General features: G+C 44.6%; 1 protein-coding gene across 3 annotated transcripts in view; it reads left to right on the top strand.

Moving 5' to 3' along the window:
- Nucleotides 1-20,115, top strand: part of LOC120981013 (vascular endothelial growth factor A-like) — an 89,860-nt gene that overhangs the window by 24,884 nt on the left and 44,861 nt on the right. Inside the window, exons 3-7 of one of the 3 annotated variants that reach the window (XM_040410459.1) lie at nucleotides 2,965-3,004; nucleotides 6,145-6,341; nucleotides 9,746-9,822; nucleotides 10,091-10,165; nucleotides 13,256-13,288. In XM_040410459.1, the coding sequence (XP_040266393.1) occupies nucleotides 2,965-3,004; nucleotides 6,145-6,341; nucleotides 9,746-9,822; nucleotides 10,091-10,165; nucleotides 13,256-13,288 (422 nt within the window). The remainder of the gene's footprint in view (nucleotides 1-2,964; nucleotides 3,005-6,144; nucleotides 6,342-9,745; nucleotides 9,823-10,090; nucleotides 10,166-13,255; nucleotides 13,289-20,115) is intronic. The other 2 variants (XM_040410460.1, XM_040410462.1) reach the window with 2 other exon arrangements.

Genomic DNA, 20,115 nt, shown 5'->3' with positions numbered 1-20,115 from the left:
TTTCTAGAAAATCTGAAAACTCTTCCCAGCGGACTGAATGGTAAAGCAGCCTAAGCTTGTGAGGAATGTATTTGTGCATATCTTGATAGATTTGCCAATTGGTTGGCTGGAGAAGCTAAGTGTCCGTTCCTGTATTAGCTTCCATAGGTTGGTTTTTAGTTAGATGAACATGTTCTATTACGGATCACCCACAGGATCCCAATGGATTGCAACGGAACCCGCTAAATGAAAGGGGTTGTCCGGGTTCAGAGCTGAACCCAGACATACCCATATTTTCACCCAGGCAGACCCCCCGATGTTGGCATTGGAGCATCTCATGCTCCGATGCGCTCCCTTGGCTTGCGCTAGATCACGCAGGGCAAGGGCTCTTTGTTTACAATAACACACTGCCGGGGGGAGGCTTCCACCTGGCAGTGTGTTCGGTGACTAAAGCCCGCCCATCAGTGCCAGTGACGTCACCGGGCTTCCTGGCAGCCCTATGGAGAGCCCGGTTTGTCACCAGAACTCCTGAAAATGCCTTTGTCCTGCGCGATTTAGCGCAGGGCAAAGGAGAGCATCGGAGCATGAACTGCTCCAATGCTCAAGTCAGGGGGGCTGCCTGGGTGAAAATGGAGGAATGTCCGGGTTTAGCTCTGAACCCAGACAACCCCTTTAAGGGCCGCTGGTATCTGTTGTCAGCTCCAGACATTTTCATGGGAAGAACTGTGATGCATGCTGTGCTGTTCTTACCACCAAATATTACAGAAGTGCCAGCAGTGTGAACATACATAGTTGAAAAAAGACCATCAAGTTCAAGTTGTTATGTACCGTTGACCAGAGGAAGACATTAAACACCATGGGGTATATTACATTTGCCTTTTATTAAGGGAGAAGATTTACAACTTTTCCTCTTGAAAACTTTCAACAACTTTATCCATTACAACTTCCTATGACAGAGTTCCCTAGTGTGACTGCTCTTACAGCGGAGATGGAAGTCTTCTTTTCTTTCCTAGAGATACTGTAAATAGACCCCTGTCCATATAAGGCTACTTTCACACCTGCGTTCAGGTGTCCGCTCGTGAGCTCCGTTTGAAGGGGCTCACGAGCGGCCCCGAACGCATCCGTCTGGCCCCAATGCATTCTCAGTGGAGGCGGATCCGCTGAGAATGCATCCGCCTGCCATCGTTCAGCCTCCGCTCCGCTCAGTGAGCGGACACCTGAACGCTGCTTGCACGTTCGGGTGTCCGCCTGGCCGTGCGGAGGCGAGCGGATCCGTCCAGACTTATAATGGAAGTCAATGGGGACGGATCCGCTTGAAGATGACACCATATGGCTCAATCTTCAAGCGGATCCGTCCCCCATTGACTTTCAATGTAAAGTCTGAACGGATCCGCTCAGGCTACTTTCTGACTTAGAAAATTTTCTAAGTAATAATGCAGACGGATCCGTTCTGAACGGATGCAAACGTCTGCATTATAGGAGCGGATCCGTCTGATGAAACATCAGACGGATCCGCTCCGAACGCTAGTGTGAAAGTAGCCTTAGGCTTAGGCTAACATAGTAACATACTAACACAGTTTATAAGGCTGAAAAAAGACATTTGTCCATCCAGTTCGGCCTGTTATCCTGCAAGTTGATCCAGAGGAAGGCAAAAAAAAACTGAGGTAGAAGCCAATTTACCTCACTTTGGGGAAAGGACTATCCTGAGGCTCAAAAGGTGCAGGAGTAATGTGGAAATGTATTTCTTTGTGTATGGAATAGGGCATGGACTGTTTATCCCGAATGTGAGAATGTTGGTGGGTATGATATGTCCCATAGAATAAAGCTGTAATTATGTAATGATTGCTCCAGGACTCTGATGATTATAGTCATTCCTCTGTCACCCAGCATAGGCAGCAGCATGCAAGATATCATCATCTGGACCCGCATGAAGTGACTTGTTGCGCTGTAGACCTTATTGGTATCTCTTTATGGCTTAGATTTTTTATGTCACAGTGATGTCACTGATGATCACAAAAATTCTAAAACTGCAGCTATGGCCTGTCGATGGCGTGTGTTGTATGCTGATATGTTTTGTACAAAAGTACGTTTCTGCAGACAGTCTGGCTACTGTGATCAGATTATATCTGTAATAGGGGAAAATACTTAGCTGTTTATAGAGGAAAGGGTAGCAGAAGCGGCAGAGAGCCTGTGGGGGAAGGTGAGAGTGGAGGGAGGCATGGAGGCTCAAAGAGACAGTGATAGAGTCAAGTGAAAAACTATAGAACGTATTGGAAAAGTGAGGACTGGGGCTCCCACCCTCCAGAGACATACTGATCGGGAACTCAGATTGTGAGCTCCACTGGGGACAGCGAGTGATGGTAATGACTGTAAATCACTTACCGGTATATGTCAGCTCTATATAAGTGAGAAAAATAATAAATTGTGTATAATGTTTGAGTGCATCTTATAAGTGTGGTGATTGCACTATATACTGTATATTGTGTGATGAGTGAACTATACAAGTGAAACTCGAAAAATTAGAATATCGTGCAAAAGTCCATTTATTTCAGTAATGCAACTTAAAAGAAATTGCATTAATGCAGCGTAAAATTAGAATTTTGTGAAAAGATTCAATATTCTAGGCTCAAAGTGTCACACTCTAGTCAGCTAATTAACCCATACCCCCTGAGCAAAGTGTACCTGAGATTGTGACTTTGGGGTTTCATAAACTGTAATCCATAATCATCCAAATTTTTCGAGTTTCACCTGTATATAATGTGTGATGAGTTCATATTATATGTGTGATTAGTGCATCATGTATAATGTGTGAGTGCATTGTGTATAGTATGTGTTGAGTGCATTCTATATAATGTGTGATAAGTACATTGTGTATAATGTGTGATGAGTGCATTCTGTATAATGTGTGATGAGTGCATTGTGGGTAATATGCTGCACCTAGGGTTTATAGACCTTTATTAAAATCATATTTTCTTCTGTTTTCAGCTTTCAGTATCTCCGACTCCACAGACCCAGAAATTAGAAGGTATTATGTGCATGGTTATGTATTCTGTACTTCTGCTACTACTCATCCTAAACCTAGTCGTATATGTAAGGCTCCTTTCAAATGTCCCTATCTGTGCATTCATATCACCGCACCCCATTCAATTAGAGATCATGCAGATGATAGATGTCCACAACAGGGAGTTAAAATGCTTTTAGTTGGAGGGTATGTCCACATGATTCACTTGAATGAGTTCACAATCCAGAAGGTCCGATGCGGAATGCAGCGACGGAACCCCACAAAAGCACTACGGAGTGCTTCCGTGGGGTTTCTGTCCGTGCCTCCGCACCGCAAAAATGAATGCATGCACTACTTTTTTACGAGGCAGACTGTCAGATGCGGATCGCAGACCCCATTCATGTGAATGGATCCGCATGCGGCAGCCCTACAGTCAGTGGACGTGCGTTGTATGGAGTATAAAATGTACTAACGGTAAAGTCACTAAATAAATGAATACAGCCCTTGCAGGGCTGCTTTAACGTACAGCAGTATATGGCTGGATCCTACTTTCTCTGGAGGCCTAGTGGCACAAGGAGAGAGAAGTCATTTTAGAGTAGGTTCCCTTGTAAAAGAAGTCACCTTGACATGGTGGATGGGGAAAAATGATAAAATATATTTGCTTATACCTAATGTGCATGGTGACATCTGTAAACTGTATTATCCATGTGACTGCTTTTACGTTGACATACTAGATTTTCTATACACAATCCAGTGATGATTATACAGTATATAGTTAACCACACGACGACCCCCACCTCAGCTCTGCCGAGCATGATTGCCCAACATCTGCTGTCAGGGAAGGATCAGGACACCATTTTACACATCAGATGTTCAGCTGGTGACCCAAATTCAGGCAGATGCGGCCAACGTTCATCTAATTTATATCACCATGTGGATGTCCGATTTGTCTAAAATGTGAATACCCCTGAAATGTTTAGAGGAAGAAATGCAGAATCTCTTGGGCTTCTTGCACATGGCAAAGCCATCATGTGAAAAAGGAAGGGCAGCTTGTGCTTCTTTACAGCAGGAGCCGGAGCAGAGGATGGGAGTGGTAGTGGCTCTGGCTGTTAGTCAATCACAGTGGTTTTCCTCACATTGCTCCGTAGGACCATGCAGTGAATGGAGGGCGCACCCTTTCTTGCATTGGGGCACACCCTGATTCTGGGGCTCCGGCCTGACGGTAGTTGTTGTCCGTAATGTTAAGTGTTTGGATGGATGCAAGGCAGGGCGTGTAGAGTGCAATGGCCGGCATATGGCGTAGGAGTCACAAATCCAGGCCAGTGGCAGAACAATAAAGTCTCTCTTTACTTTAGCGCTAAATAGGAGTTGCAGTCATCAAGTTAACTATTCACAGGAATCTAATAGTTTCCCCCTATTCTGTGGGTAGGGGATAACTTGATGCAGTCGGCATACCCCTTTAAGTCAATGGACAGCCCAGAATATGATATTTCAGGATATAAAACATTGTAACTTACCAGATGTATTCGGGGGCAGGGAAACCATTGTTCACCCTGCTTACACTTATCTGCCATTGTAGAATACACACATTTGTCACAGTAACACACACTGCTGTCACTTTAACACTTTCATTTATCTGGCTTGGGAAATTCATAGCCATCTGTCAGCTTAATGATGATGAAACGCCCCTGTCACACACTGTTATCATCTGCAGATGTTAGGTTGTAAAAAAAATAAAACTTTTGGGTACTTTTCAGAGGTTTTTCCCAGTTAAGTCAAAATGATGACCCAAGCATTTCCTGTCATTCCCTGAATTAATAGCGTTCATAGAAATGCGTAGATTCTTGGCAGTGTCCCATTGGAGAGCAGTTCCCACCTATGTCAGTACATAGATTTCAATGCATGTTCTTTTATATGAACTAAGCCAGATGTTGAGCAACAGTCACATTGCACAATGGACTGTAGTCCATATTCCAGGTAAATTAGGGTATGCTGAAATCGAAGTAATGATATTTAATTACACCATGGTACCTTTTTAATGCATAGCTCCTCCAGAAATTAAACTGTCATGCACATTAGATACAGGGGACCATCGAAAGTGCGGGGGCCACTTAACTCTTCCCCGACATCTTTACTGCCCAATCCTTTTGTTCTCGGGCAGATAAGCCCGTGCCTTCTTCCCTCTCACTATTCAAGATACATGCACTCCCAGATAAACCCAATATGCATGTATCTACAGGGGTAAGAAGGGATACCTCTCAGTTGTTCGTCCGACAGCTATCTAATGTGTATGGCCCACTTTAAGGCCCTTATACACATTAGATTATAAGCCAGCCAGATCTCTAGCTAGTGTGTATGGGGGCCTCCTGATCCTCCCCAACAGAATTTCAATGCCCCCTTCCTTTTGTTCTGACAACTAGAGCTGTCTGACAGAAGATTTTTCCTTTGTTGCCATTGAAAACACATGCATGCTTGGCCCAACCAAGCCTGTATGGGGGAGTCAGGAGAGACAGCTGTCAGTCTTAGCCCTTTTCTTGCTTACATTAATCAATTGCAATGCAACACATTTTCAGATACTTTTAGGTTAAAGTAAATGTCCTAAATCGGTTCAACATTATGCTCTTAGTACATTCCTAATTCTGTATGTCTTTATATTGGCTGGATATTTACATAGGCAATAAATACCATTTATTCTGCCTGCAGCCACCACTAGAGGGAGCTTCCATCCTACTGTTACACATTGAACTACGTAACAAAGCACTATGCAGCAGACCCCCTTTTGGCAGTCCAGATAATGCCCTGCTTTTAATCTATTCTATATTTTTTTAAAGCAAAATTATAAATATAAATAAATAAATTATTATGAAATTAATAATCCCAGAAATAACAGTGTTAAACGGTGGACATTCACTATAGGCATACTAAACACATTTCTATGTATTACTCTCTTTGTAGAGCCAAGTATGCAAGTTACTGGCTAATGGGGGATCAGTGGTGAACTTCATACAATACCTCATGTGTACGGCCAGCTTTAGTTTAGACCATTTTATCTGTGTGTAAACACTCTTTCTTCTATAGTCCTCTGCACATACCCTGAAAAGCCTCATAACTAGAGCTGGATTATCTCTGGTATATAATAAGACAATGTGATGTGTGTTTTGCAGGCCAGGCCTGGATGGATATATTTAACAGGAGTAAGTGCCAGCCTCGATGGGTCCTTCTTAATCTGCTCAATGAGTTTCCACAGTTTTCAGACTTTCTCTTCAAGCCGCCATGTGTGTCAGTCCAGCGCTGTGCGGGGTGCTGCCTGGACGAAGCTCAAAGCTGCTTCCCCATACAGGCACATATCATCAAAATGCAGGTGATTGATATACTAATTCCTCTTCTGTACGAGAATGAATAAGTAGAAAGACTTCATATTGGAATGAATCAAAATCCCAAGGAATTAATACAGATTTCATGCTGGTTTAATCAAAATAGTATCTGTGATCGAAAGATATTATCATGTAAGTGTTCTTAGGCTACTTTCACATTTGCGTTTTACTTTTCCGGTGTTGAGATCCAACAGAGGATCTCAATACCGGAGAAAAACACTTCCATTTTGTCCCCATTTATTGTCAATGGGGACAAAACTGAACTAAACATAAAGGACTGCACCAGAATGCGTTCCTTTCCGTTTGGTTGCGTTCCCATGCTGGACAGAAAACTGTTATATGTCCGGCATGGGATGCGGAGCAAAACAGATCTGGCATAACACACAATGTATGTCAATGGTCCCGGATCCGTTTTCTCGGACACAATAGAAAACTGATCCGTCCTCCATTGACTTTCAGTGGTGTTCATGTCTATGTTAAAGATAATACAACCGGATCCGGTCATAACGGATGCACCTGGGTGTATTATCACGATGGAAGCATTTCTGCTGATCAGGCAAAAACGCTGATGTGAAAGTAGCCTTAGGCAGCAACATAATAGACACATATTATGATGACTTGGCTGGTGTACTTTACGCAAATATTTTGAGCCTAAATAATAGCGTACGCCAACATAAAATAGATTTAGTGCCAGGCATGTACACTAGTTTATTTATCCTATTTGAGCTACAATTGTCACCCGCTTTGCTTAGAGTAGGTTCAAATATGTGGCACAAACTCCGGTAGTCTGTTTCAGCAGAGGAACCAACTGCGGGAGTTTATCAGCAGTATCCGGTTACGCCTGATACGGTAAACTCCAGTAGTCTGTTCCTTTGCTGGAACAGACTACCGGAGTTTGTGCCGCATATGTGAACCTACCCTTAGCCTGTCTCTTCCATTGAGTTGTACGCAATCTTGTGGAAGCAGCCATCACGCAATAGTTAAAATCATTAACTGGTGCTTCGAATAGTCCAACCACTGCCATGATTACTGCTGATTTTACCAAGGAATACTTGATTTGGGTTTGGAAATGTTCTAAATGCTTTCACCTTTCACAAGTGCCATGCAGCAAATCCGACCTCATTTTACTGTAAAGTTCCATTGTTTTGCAATGCAGTTTAGACCACGTGGTTTCTACCAGTAAAAAAGTGCTCAAATTGGTATTTTTAGAATTTTTTTCATTATAGGGGAAGAGATTAAACAATTTTCTGATCTACATGTATTTAACTGAATGCCATGGGTCATATGACAATTGTGAGGGGTCACATGACTGGTGCCATGTTTGCACAAGACCAAATGGTCCGTTTCACTGTGCCGATAGGGGTTAACTGCAGTGATAAGGATAGGTAGGTGAGCAGAATTTCCAATACACATATATTAGAAAATTGTAGGATTTCCTATTATATTAAGAAAAAAATAAGAACTGGAATACCTCTTTAAAAGCAGTAAAAAACATGTTGTTTTGTAGCATGAGAATTGGCCATATGGCACAAAGATGGTTTGAGTTGAAGCGCCCATACATAGGTAATTTTTGTGAGGTCTTATGCGCTCAGCAGAGCGGTATGCTGGAGGCTGTACAACAATACACAGTCACTGTCTCTAAAAATGCAGTTTGGTGGGCACTGCATATGCCGTAGTATAGTTAGCCCTGTTGCCATGCAGCGTTGGGGTCCTGGGTTCAAATCTGATCAAGGACAACATCTGCATGGAGTTTGTATGTTCCTTGTGCTTCAGTTTCCTCTCCAAAGACATACTGATAAGGGACCTTAGATTGTGAGCCCATTGGGGACAGCTTGATGCTAATTTGCTGTGGAATATAGTAGCGCTATATAAGTGCATAAAATAAATAAATAAATGGTGCTACATATGGTACAATATTACCTAGAGCAGTGGTGGCGAACCTATGGCACGGGTGCCAGAGGCGGCACTCAGAGCCCTATCTGTGGGCTCCCGCACCCTGGAAAAAGTCTATGGTGTACCAATATGCCTTAGACTTTTCCTGCCATTCATCAGCGTAGGGCGCACTATGAACAGCACAGGCAGCGCATTGAATGTAGGCAGGTTATTATAGCTAAATGATAAAGTATGTGGAAGATATACTATACTGGACTGTAGTATTCAGGTTAAACTGCCGTATTGGCACTCTGTGATAAATAAGTGGGTTTTGGGTTACAGTTTGGGCACTCTGTCTATAAAAGGTTTGACCTAGAGGATGTAATGCATCTAGATGACAGTAGCCATGTAATATGCAGACATTAGAGCATACCACAATTTTGTTTTTGTCTTTAAGAATCACTGTCTAATTAAAGAAAACAGTTGATTCACAATTATTGGCAATGCTTCTACTGTTTATATCATATATAACTATTTCAAAAGAAAATAGGCGGGAATTTACTAACCTATTTGCGCAAACATTTTTGACCATTTTGCCTTTCTGTGCTTCTTTTATCACAGAAAAGTAGGAACGGCTTAGTGGGAGTTGCATGGCCTCCAGCAGACCAACACCTTTACCATAACAGGCCAGGAATTGGTGTATACTATAGCGCTAACCTGTGCCTACTCATGGCAATCATAGATACCTTTTGGCACCTGGACAACCAAAATTGAATTTGGCATATTTTACTCTAACGCAGTTTGGATTAAGTCAAGAGTGTGAAAAGCTGGTCTCCTCCCAAAGTCTTACATTTTTTGAAATGTTTTTTTGTTAAATGAGAAGCTTCTCAGATATGCTTAGGACATTGCATTTGCAAATCAGTCATATTGCACTTAAAATGAAAAAAGGGGTATTTTAACTCAATATTGAAAGAATTAATTTTTTTGGCAGTACTTTACTATTAAAAATTAAATTCAAGATGTCCTTCTGTAGCAATCATCACAGAGATAAAACTCCTATATCGATAGGTAATCCAATGTCAATTTACTGCTACTGTGAGAGAATCTGTTATCTGTTAGTAAAGCAGTAGATTCTAAAATTAGGATAACAGCATGACAGCTCTATTGTTCTCCTGATAGTCCTAGATAAAGATGCCCACAGAAGAGCACTGCCCTGATCAGTGCAATGTGTGATTATATAATATGACTCACTCACCCCCTACCCTGGTCATAGTGATGGTCTGAAAGGGAAAGTCAAGCGAGGCTGTATGCTGTGCAAAAACCCAAACAGGTGAAATTAAAGCCAAGACTTTTAGCATGAACAGAGTCACTTCAAAAATGTATATCCAGAAAACCATCCACATAATTTTTACAAAAAACATAGTCCAAGAAATCCCTTTAAATTCTGCGTTGGACAGCATAGAAAAGTACCACTGTAATAGCTAAGACATAAACTTGAATATTTTACATTTTTTTTCAGGTTCAGGTTCATAAAACCAAATCTGATCCGGAGTACACAGAAATCTCTGTTATTCAACACACGGAGTGTGAGTGCAGGTAAATATATGATGTGCATAAATCTGGTCTGTCCTTTACAAGCTCTAAGTGCCAGACCTAAGAAAGTTACTAAGTAAATGGTGATACATCTGCCAGCCCGTACCTGTGTATGTACATGTATGAAGTGCATGTAGTGTGCAGGAAACTGAAGGGATCAGGTTCTGAGGATTAAAGGGAATGGTGGTAGACTGAGATGAGAGGAGATGTTGGGTGGTGCGGCACTGTGGAAAGCTTTGTGGGTGAGTAATATGTATTCTAAATGGTAGAGGGTGAAGGCATCATTGCAGCTGTTGGACAGAAGGTTGAACCTGGCTGCTGTATTTAATCAGGATAGATTGGAAAGGGGAGAGTTTAATAAGGGAAATATTGATTTGTAATGAGTTACAGTAATTAAAATGAGACTGAATCAGAGCAACAAAAATGCGAATTTTTGCCTTTTCCACAGTAAGAAAGGCGCAGGTTCTGGAGATGTTTTTGAGCAAGTGATTAAATATAGCGAATAAGATCTTGGTCAGATATAACCCCAAGGCAGTGGGCCTGCTGCCTGGGACCTATGGTAGTGCCACGGACTGAGATGGAAATATCAGATTTAGGTAGGTAAATAGATGGTGTAAAGACACTAGTTCAGTTTTGAGTCAGTTTCAGATGGAGAAAGACATGATGGGTACAAGAGACAATCAGTGGTGTTTTATAGTAGTGCACGTGTGATGTCACTGGAAGATAAAAATGATAGTCCATTTCATTTCTAATTTACAGCACTTAGGCTACTTTCACACTAGCGTTTTTCTTTTCCGGCATAGAGTTCCGTCACGGGGGCTCTATACCGGAAAAGAACTGATCAGGTATGTCCCCATGCATTCTGAATGGAGAGCAATCCGTTCAGGATGCATCAGGATGTCTTTAGTTCAGTCGTTTTGACTGATCAGGCAAGAGAAAACCGCGGCATGCTACGGTTTTATCTCCGGTGAAAAAAACTGAAGACTTGCCTGAATGCCAGATCCGGCATTTTTCCCCATAGGAATGTATTAGTAATACCGGAATGCCGGATCCGACCTTCCGGCATGCGCATGCGCAGGCGCAGACCGGTAAAAATGTGAAAAAAAAATACAAGACGGATCCGTCTGTCCGCATGACAAGACTGATCCGTTTTTGCAATGCATTTGTGAGACGGTTCCGCATCCGCCTCACAAATGCTTTCAGTCACATTCAAATCGGCGGATCCGGTGGGCAGTTCCGACGACGGAACTTCCCGCCGGATCACACTGCCGCAAGTGTGAAAGTACCCTTAGTAGGTTTATTATTGTTTCTCACCATATTTAACGTTGTCAGTATTATATTTTGTATTGTGCAGTAATACAGAAACCATAAAAAAAAACTATCATATTGCTAATGTATACAAGGGGGCTTGAGGGTCACTAATGGAATGTCTGCATTTTTAGCCCTCCTGTGGCCCTAGTGCAGATCTTGCAGGTGCATCCTGAATAATAACTTGGAGTATGGAGGACTTAACAATGAAAAATGCTGTGGCACATGTTTCCATGGCTGAAGCTTCTGAACGTCAGCTAGACGTTGTTGCTCTGAAAACACAGGCAGCCGACCACCCTGGCCATTTTTATTTATTTTTCACTTGACAGAGAAGTTTTACATGTGGAATCAATTCATAAAGAATATGTTAAACTGAATACTTGGCTAAATGTTATTCTGCTGAATTCATGATGCAGAAAGTCCAAGCACTGATGACACGGATGACGATGCAATCTACAGAGAGAACACCGGAAGAAGTACAGAGGCAGAAATGGTAGTTCCTCAGAACTTGAGTTGGGACATTTCTGTAACATGCCCACGCAGACCGCAGTAGAGCATTTCAATACTAATGTGATGAACGGCTTGTGCAATGCTTGGGTTTTGGACTTGTCCGTATCTGTAAATGAACAAACAAAGGCTGTTTGGGGCTCAGCTTGTTCTCTTGCAAAGTTCACGGTGTCATATTCAACAACTTAACATTAGTAAATATTATAAATAAAGACATACTACCAATTGTGGATAAAAATGGCCGCGGTCTTTATTAAATTTGGGGGGTAACCAATAAATATGACCAAAATTCATAAATCATTTAAAATTCCAAATATATTAATAAAAGTCCATTACTGAGCAATCCTCTGTCCACCCAGAAGGCTGGGTGACTAAACCCGATCCCCCCCATATTCAACATGACCACAACAAAAAACGGGAGGGTGGGTGGACGGAGGATGATCTTCTTGCTTGAAATGTTCACACGCTGACAGGCTCCGCACGGTGAATGACCTCTATAAATACCTCAAACTTCCCGCCACAGGTGGCCCATAACCAATCCACACTAAGGGATAAAAAGAGCACAATGCCCAGCAACTGGACAGCAACCAATTTGGCCAATTAAACTACTGTCCTTGCTTGCCCAGCAACCGGTTAGTGTCTCAATGAAACCATGAGGGGCAAATGCCACTTCTTGCCTTGCCCCTGTCATTATGTTTTCTTATAGGTTGGGACGTTCTAGGCTGTGAATAATAATTGCAATGACTACCTCTGACTTCTTCAGGGTTTACTGATGTCCCAAGTCAGGGCCAAGCTATGAACAGTGATCCCTGTTTAACTGTAGTGTCAAATAGAATTTAATGGGAATCTGTCACCAGGAAATTTACTGTTTAAACCAGATACAATTTCTTGTAGGGCTGACTCAGCTGAATATAATGATACTTTTCACTTAAAGGGGTTGTCTCACCAAGTGAGTTTGAGCCATCGTCGGTCCTTCCAGTGTGCCCTTTCCTACTGGATGTGGGTGTTTGAATAATATGTTTAATCATCTAATGAGGAGCAGGCACTGCTCGGCTATTTCTGTCAGCCCCATACAAGTGGCTGGTGGGTGGCTGTGCATGCGCCCTCCTTCACTGCTGTCTGGAGCTAGTTAGCATTGTAGCGATGCGTGCTGACTCCAGACAGATTCCTGCACGGCCACCGATGTTAGTGATACAGCGGTGGCCGGTTTCCCTTGGCAACGAGCAAAAATAAGGGGGCAGGAATCTTCATATATCAAGCAAGGGGTGCATTGCAGAATATTAAAGGTATTTGCAAAAATGGTCATAGCGCTGTTATTGTACGCTGCAGCATTTACAGTGGGAATTCTATAGCATTTGGTGCAGTTTCTTCTGCTACAGAATTGCGGCTGATACATAGTGTGGAATATCTGCTGCAGACCCGTCCCAGGTGGACATACCTTGATGCTGTATTTGCATAGGTGGTAATATTTATCTGTGTAACTTCTACCATGTAAGTAAGATTCATTAGTAAAATGGGATTTTCAGAAATTAGTAATTAGGTACTTTCCTGAATGTAGTAAATTACGTCCTGAATTTACCTACCAATAACATTCTAATTGTATTATTTGTATGCATTGCAGACCCCATGTCAATACCACCCTGAAGGCTAGCAGGTATGGTTTCTAGTTTTAATTATCAGTTTTGTTTTTCATGTTTGTTCCTTCTCGTCACATCTATTATATACTGAATAGCAGGGGCCGGACTGACCATTCGGCATGGACCGAGGGCCTGCGGCCACTAGGGGGCCCCGGAGAGGCTCCTGGTACCTTTTATTGGTTGCCAGCTTTGCCTCTCTGATCGGTGATGCTGCCACTCCCCGAGCTCTGTGATGCCACAGTAGCATCACCAAGATGGCCGCCGCCTGTTAGCAGCGGCGGCCATCTTTAACCCTGGAAGTGCCAATAACAGGCCAGGCTCTTTTTACAGGCTGCTGTCTCTCCGATAATCACCGCTCTGTGTTCATCTGCACGGGCTGCCTCACATGAATGTCACTAAGATGGCCGTCGCGCGAAGGCAGCAGCCGCCAACTTTAAACCTGGAAGTTCCCACAGTCCGGCCCGGGAATTTTTTTTTTTACAAGTTTGCTGACTGGCCTTTCTGCTGTGCTGCAATGACTGGCAGCCATCTTTAATGTAATCGCGCATGCGCATAGGATCATACTGTCCCTGCGATGCCAGACCTCTGGGTAGGGATGAGGAGCTAATAGAGCCTGCGCACTGAGGAGAGACAGAAAGGAGAGGAAAATCCGCGGAAGCGAGCAGAGGACGGCACAGCAGACGACTGAATAGCTTCTTTTGTAAGTAAATAGTTTTATTATAAATGTAGTTTAATGTCTGTTTTTGTCTTTTTTATTATATTCTGGCTTTTGCTTAAAGGGACAGTAAAAATGTTTGTTTTTTAGTTATGTATGATGCTTTTTGATGATAAAAAAAAAAGTAAATGTAGTGGTGCTATAATGTACATATATTATATTGTGTAAGTGGTGTTTGTATACTGCATATTATACTGTATGCATGGTGTCAGGATACTGTATATTATATTGTATACGTGGTGTTGGTATACCGCATATTATACTGTATACATGGTCGGTATACCATATATTATACTGTTTACGTGGTCTCAGGATACTGTATATTGTATACGTGGTGTCGGTATACCGCATATTCTGTATACATGGTGTCGGTATACCATATATTATACTGTATATGTGGTGTCAGGATACTGTATATTATATTGTGTAAGTGGTGTTTGTATACAGCATATTATACTGTATATATGGTGCTGGTATACCGTATATTATACTGTATACGTGATGCTATAAATGTATGATACTGTATACGTGGTGCTGGTATACCATGCATAAAGGTGCCCATACACTTTACAACCATCGTAAGACTTTTGTCTTGGGATGGTTGTAAAGTAATTAAAAAAAATGTATGATCTGCCCATCTTGGACAGGCAGATCTTACTCTTGATCATCACAAGCCCGCCCCGCTTCCGATGACTGAAATTATGAACCGGCGGTGTGCGGCAATGATCTCACGCTCATGTTAAAAAACAGCCAAAAATCGTACGATTCTCAGCTGGGTTTCCAACACGCTTGTTATACAAAAGCCGTGCGACCGTACAGTAGAAACGGTCGCACGGCTTCCATACACTGCACTATTATTATTATTATTCATTCCATAGCGCTGTACATATGATGAGCGGTGCACATACATAATACAGACAACTGCACTAAGTATAAACGAGACAAGTTACAAACTGGTACAGATACAGAAGGAGAGGGGGCCCTGCCTGTGAGGGCTTACAATCTACATGGTATGGGAGAAGGACACAGTAGGTGAGGGTGCCGTACGATAATCGAGCAGTGTATGCGCACCGTAAGGCTAGGTTCAGATCTCAGGGATACCCGAGACCGTGTGATCATGTGCTAGTGCACACAGTAGTTGCCGCGTGACCCCTTTGATATCAATGGGGTTACACCGTGTGGCAATCGCTGAAAAAAGGTACATGTACCTATTTTTGCAACACATGATGCTCTGCTTTTTTAGCAGTAAAACAAATGCTTTATTGTAGTTGCTTTTTGATAAATATAAATGTAGTGGTGCTATAATGTATATTATACTATATAGGAACAGAAGCAAGGGGTGGACCTAGCGTTGCTGCAGGGCCCATGGCTGGGGGAGGGTGTGGACTGGGGCGGGGGTGCAGGAGGCAGATTCTCCCCAGGGCTCTGATGGCCTGCAGGCTGGGATGGCGCTGTGGAAGCATACAGTTGGCCAGGCAGCAGAAAGTCTCTGGGGCTGTCATTGTGTGCTCTGGAACTTTTCCCTTCACAGCCACTGCTATCTCCCTGCCTCTCGTACAGTGCGGACTCTGCAGGAGGCAGACTGTTTCATAAGTGCACGGGATGAGCAGGCAGCCCCTACTGAGGAGACAATGGGCAAGCAGGTAGCAGGGCCAGGGGAAGGCTTGTATTCTATCTCTTGGCTCCCGCGTCCAGTGCGTTGCAGGCTCCCGCGTCCAGTGCGTTGCAGGCTCCCGCGTCCAGTGCGTTGCAGGCTCCCGCGTCCAGTGCGTTGCAGGCTCCCGCGTCCAGTGCGTTGCAGGCTCCCCGCGTCCAGTGCGTTGCAGGCTCCCGCGTCCAGTGCGTTGCAGGCTCCCGCGTCCAGTGCGTTGCAGGCTCCCGCGTCCAGTGCGTTGCAGGCTCCCGCGTCCAGTGCGTTGCAGGCTCCCGCGTCCAGTGCGTTGCAGGCTCCCGCGTCCAGTGCGTTGCAGGCTCCCGCGTCCAGTGCGTTGCAGGCTCCCGCGTCCAGTGCGTTGCAGGCTCCCGCGTCCAGTGCGTTGCAGGCTCCCGCGTCCAGTGCGTTGCAGGCTCCCGCGTCCAGTGCGTTGCAGGCTCCCGCGTCCAGTGCGTTGCAGGCTCCCGCGTCCAGTGCGTTGCAGGCTCCCGCGTCCAGTGCGTTGCAGGCTCCCGCGTCCAGTGCGTTGCAGGCTCCCGCGTCCAGTGCGTTGCAGGCTCCCGCGTCCAGTGCGTTGCAGGCTCCCGCGTCCAGTGCGTTGCAGGCTCCCGCGTCCAGTGCGTTGCAGGCTCCCGCGTCCAGTGCGTTGCAGGCTCCCGCGTCCAGTGCGTTGCAGGCTCCCGCGTCCAGTGCGTTGCAGGCTCCCGCGTCCAGTGCGTTGCAGGCTCCCGCGTCCAGTGCGTTGCAGGCTCCCGCGTCCAGTGCGTTGCAGGCTCCCGCGTCCAGTGCGTTGCAGGCTCCCGCGTCCAGTGCGTTGCAGGCTCCCGCGTCCAGTGCGTTGCAGGCTCCCGCGTCCAGTGCGTTGCAGGCTCCCGCGTCCAGTGCGTTGCAGGCTCCCGCGTCCAGTGCGTTGCAGGCTCCCGCGTCCAGTGCGTTGCAGGCTCCCGCGTCCAGTGCGTTGCAGGCTCCCGCGTCCAGTGCGTTGCAGGCTCCCGCGTCCAGTGCGTTGCAGGCTCCCGCGTCCAGTGCGTTGCAGGCTCCCGCGTCCAGTGCGTTGCAGGCTCCCGCGTCCAGTGCGTTGCAGGCTCCCGCGTCCAGTGCGTTGCAGGCTCCCGCGTCCAGTGCGTTGCAGGCTCCCGCGTCCAGTGCGTTGCAGGCTCCCGCGTCCAGTGCGTTGCAGGCTCCCGCGTCCAGTGCGTTGCAGGCTCCCGCGTCCAGTGCGTTGCAGGCTCCCGCGTCCAGTGCGTTGCAAAGACAGGCACATTTACTCACAGGTTACATAAGACACTAAAGCTGGCCATACACCTATAGATTATCTGCAGATTTTCTATGGTCAGACGTAAAAAGTGCAACAGATTCCAATTCCAATCAGATTGTTCAGATATTTTGAGAACCAGCAGGGCTGTCTAGCAAGATACTCAAGCTTGGCCCAGTGGGAGATTCCTTCATCCGCACAGTTTAGCGTAGATGGAGGAACCTGTTGCACTTTTTCCATCTGACCATAGAAAGTCTGCAGATAATCTATAGGTGTATGACAAGCTTTACTCTTTCACCTCGCCACTTACTCTTGTCTGCAAATCTAGCAGCTTTCTGTCCTTTTTGTGAATTGGCAATTGGTGGATTTTAAAAGGCTAGTCCAAAACAGCCGAATTAGGCCCCTTTCACACGGGCGAGTTTTCCGCGCGGGTGCAATGCGTGAGGTGAACGCATTGCACCTGCACTGAATCCGGACCCATTCATTTCTATGGGGCTGAGCAGTGATTTTCACGCATCACTTGTGCGTTGCGTGAAAATCGCAGCAAGCTCTATTTTGTGCGTTTTTCACGCAACGCAGGCCCCATAGAAGTGAATGGGGCTGCGTGGAAATCGCAAGCATCCGCAAGTGCAGATGAGGTGCGATTTTCACGCATGGTTGCAAGGAGACGATCGGGATGGGAACCCGATCATTATTATTTTCCCTTATAACATGGTTATAAGGGAAAATAATAGCATTCTGAATACAGAATGCATAGTACAATAGGCCTTGAGGGGTTAAAAAAATAAAAATAATTTAACTCGCCTTAATCCACTTGTTCGCGCAGCCAGCATCTCTTCTATCTTGTTCTGTGAGGAATAGGACCTTTGACATCACTACGTTTATCACATGGTCCGTCACATAATCTTTTAACATGGTGATGGATCATGTGAATGACCATGTGATGAGCGTAGCGACGTCATCAAAGGTCCTTTTCCTCACAGATGAAGACAGAAGAGATGCCGGCTGCACGAACAAGTGGATTAAGGTGAGTTAAATTATTATTTTTATTTTTTTTAACCCCACCAGCCCTATTGTACTAAGCATTCTGTATTCAGAATGCTATTATTTTCCCTTATAACCATGTTATAAGGGAAAATAATACAATCTACACAACACCTAACCCAAACCTGAACTTCTGTGAAGAAGTTCGGGTCTGGGTACCACATTCAGTTTTTTATCACGCGCGTGCAAAACGCATTGCACCCGCGCGATAAAAACGGAACGCAATCGCAGTCAAAACTGACTGCAATTGCGTACCTACTCGCGCGGGTTTGCCGCAACGCATCCGGACTTTATCCGGACACGCTCGTGTGAAAGAGGCCTTAGGCTACTTTCACACTAGCGTTTGGTGCGGATCCGTCTTGTATCTGCACAGACTGATCCGCACCGATAATGCAAATGCTTGTATCCGTTCAGAACGGATCAGTTTGCATTCATTCATTAAAAAAAAAGTCTAAGTCCAAACGGATCCGTCTTGACCTACATTGAAAGTCAATGGGGGACGGATCCATTTTCAATTGCACCATATTGTGTCAGTGAAAAACGGATTCGTCCCCATTGACTTGCATTGTAAGTCAGGACGGATCCGTTTGGCTCCGCATCGTCAGACGGTCACCAAAACGCTGCAAGCTGCGTTTTAGTGACCGTCTAAAAAACGCAACGGAGACCAAACGTAGCCAAATTGATGCATTCTGAGCGGATTCTTATCCATTCAGAATGCATTGGGGCTGAACTGATCCGTTTTGGGCCGCTTGTGAGAGCCCTGAAACGGATCTCACAAGCGGACCCAGAAACGGCAGTGTGAAAGTAGCCTTAGAAATATTTTCAAAATTGGCTACCATGGAATGGATTTTGCAATCCCCTTGCCAGTTCACTACAAGCCACTGTTCAGTGGAGAAACCCCTGATCTGCATCTGTCACCTAGCAGATAAAAGACATGCATGTTATCACAGAAAGAGCTCATATATTCAAGAGACGGTGAGGGAGGCTAGATGGAGGCGCAGAAGCCACTGAGCTTAATGATTAGTGAGGACCAGATAAGATAAAGGTGAAATAAAAGTTGAAGCTGTTAGTGGTAAACATAAAAATGTAGTATAGCTAAAAAATGGAGTCAGTGATTTTCTCTGCTCCTTATCAGCCCATATTAGGGTGTTTATTCACTCTGAGAACAATTCACCTAGACTACAGCCAAGCTAATGGTCTTCTATGTTAAACTATAGGGCTACATCAATTCAGCTGCAATTCAAGTGAATTTGAATAAACCCTATTAGTAGTTTTTAATCTCCTGACTGCAGTTCACACTAAGGCCTCCTGCACACGACCGTATGGCTTTTTCAGTGTTTTGCGGTCCGTTTTAAACGGATCCGTTGTTCCGTTTTTTGTTTCCGTTGTGTTTCCGTTTCCGTTCCGTTTTTCCGTATGGCAAATACAGTATACAGTAATTTCATAGAAAAAATTGGGCTGGGCATAACATTTTCAATAGATGGATCCGCAAAAAACGGAACGGATACGGAAGACATACGGATGCACTTCCGTATGCATTCCGTTTTTTTTGCGGACCCATAGACTTTAATGGAGCCACGGAACGTGATTTGCGGCCGAATATAGGACATGTTCTATGTTAAAACGGAACGGAAAAACGGAAATACGGAAACTGAATGCATACGGAACATTCCGTTTTTTTTGCGGAACCATTGAAATCAATGGTTCCGTATACGGACCACAAAAAACGGCCCGTAAACGGGGGGAAAAAAACGGTCGTGTGAAAGAGGCCTAAAGATGATATAAATCTATTCTGAGACTGGCAGCCAAATGTGGGTTTATAATTACTTATAAAGTTTATTCAGTAAAAGATTTATTCACCATGAGGTAAATTTTTCAGAAAATGAAAGTCTAGTCGAAGGCAGCCAATTTAGAAAAATTCTTCTGTGGGTTTTTCAGCCTCTGTTTCTTGTGCACTCCAGTATTTTTTATTTCCTGTTGCTGGCTTATTATGTTATCTACAGCAGTGCAAAACCACCTATTCAGAGTCCTAGGCAACCTGTTAGGCCTCTTTCACATGGGCGTCATGGATTTGGGCCGGATAAGATGCAGGTTCGTCGCGGGAAAATGCGCGATTTTTCCGCACGAGTGCAAAACATTTTAATGCATTTTACACGCGCGTGAGAAAAATCGGCAT

The sequence above is a fragment of the Bufo bufo genome, chromosome 10 (assembly GCF_905171765.1).
Source record: "Bufo bufo chromosome 10, aBufBuf1.1, whole genome shotgun sequence".
Lineage (NCBI taxonomy): Eukaryota > Metazoa > Chordata > Amphibia > Anura > Bufonidae > Bufo > Bufo bufo.
This window is presented reverse-complemented; position numbering and strand designations above follow the sequence as displayed.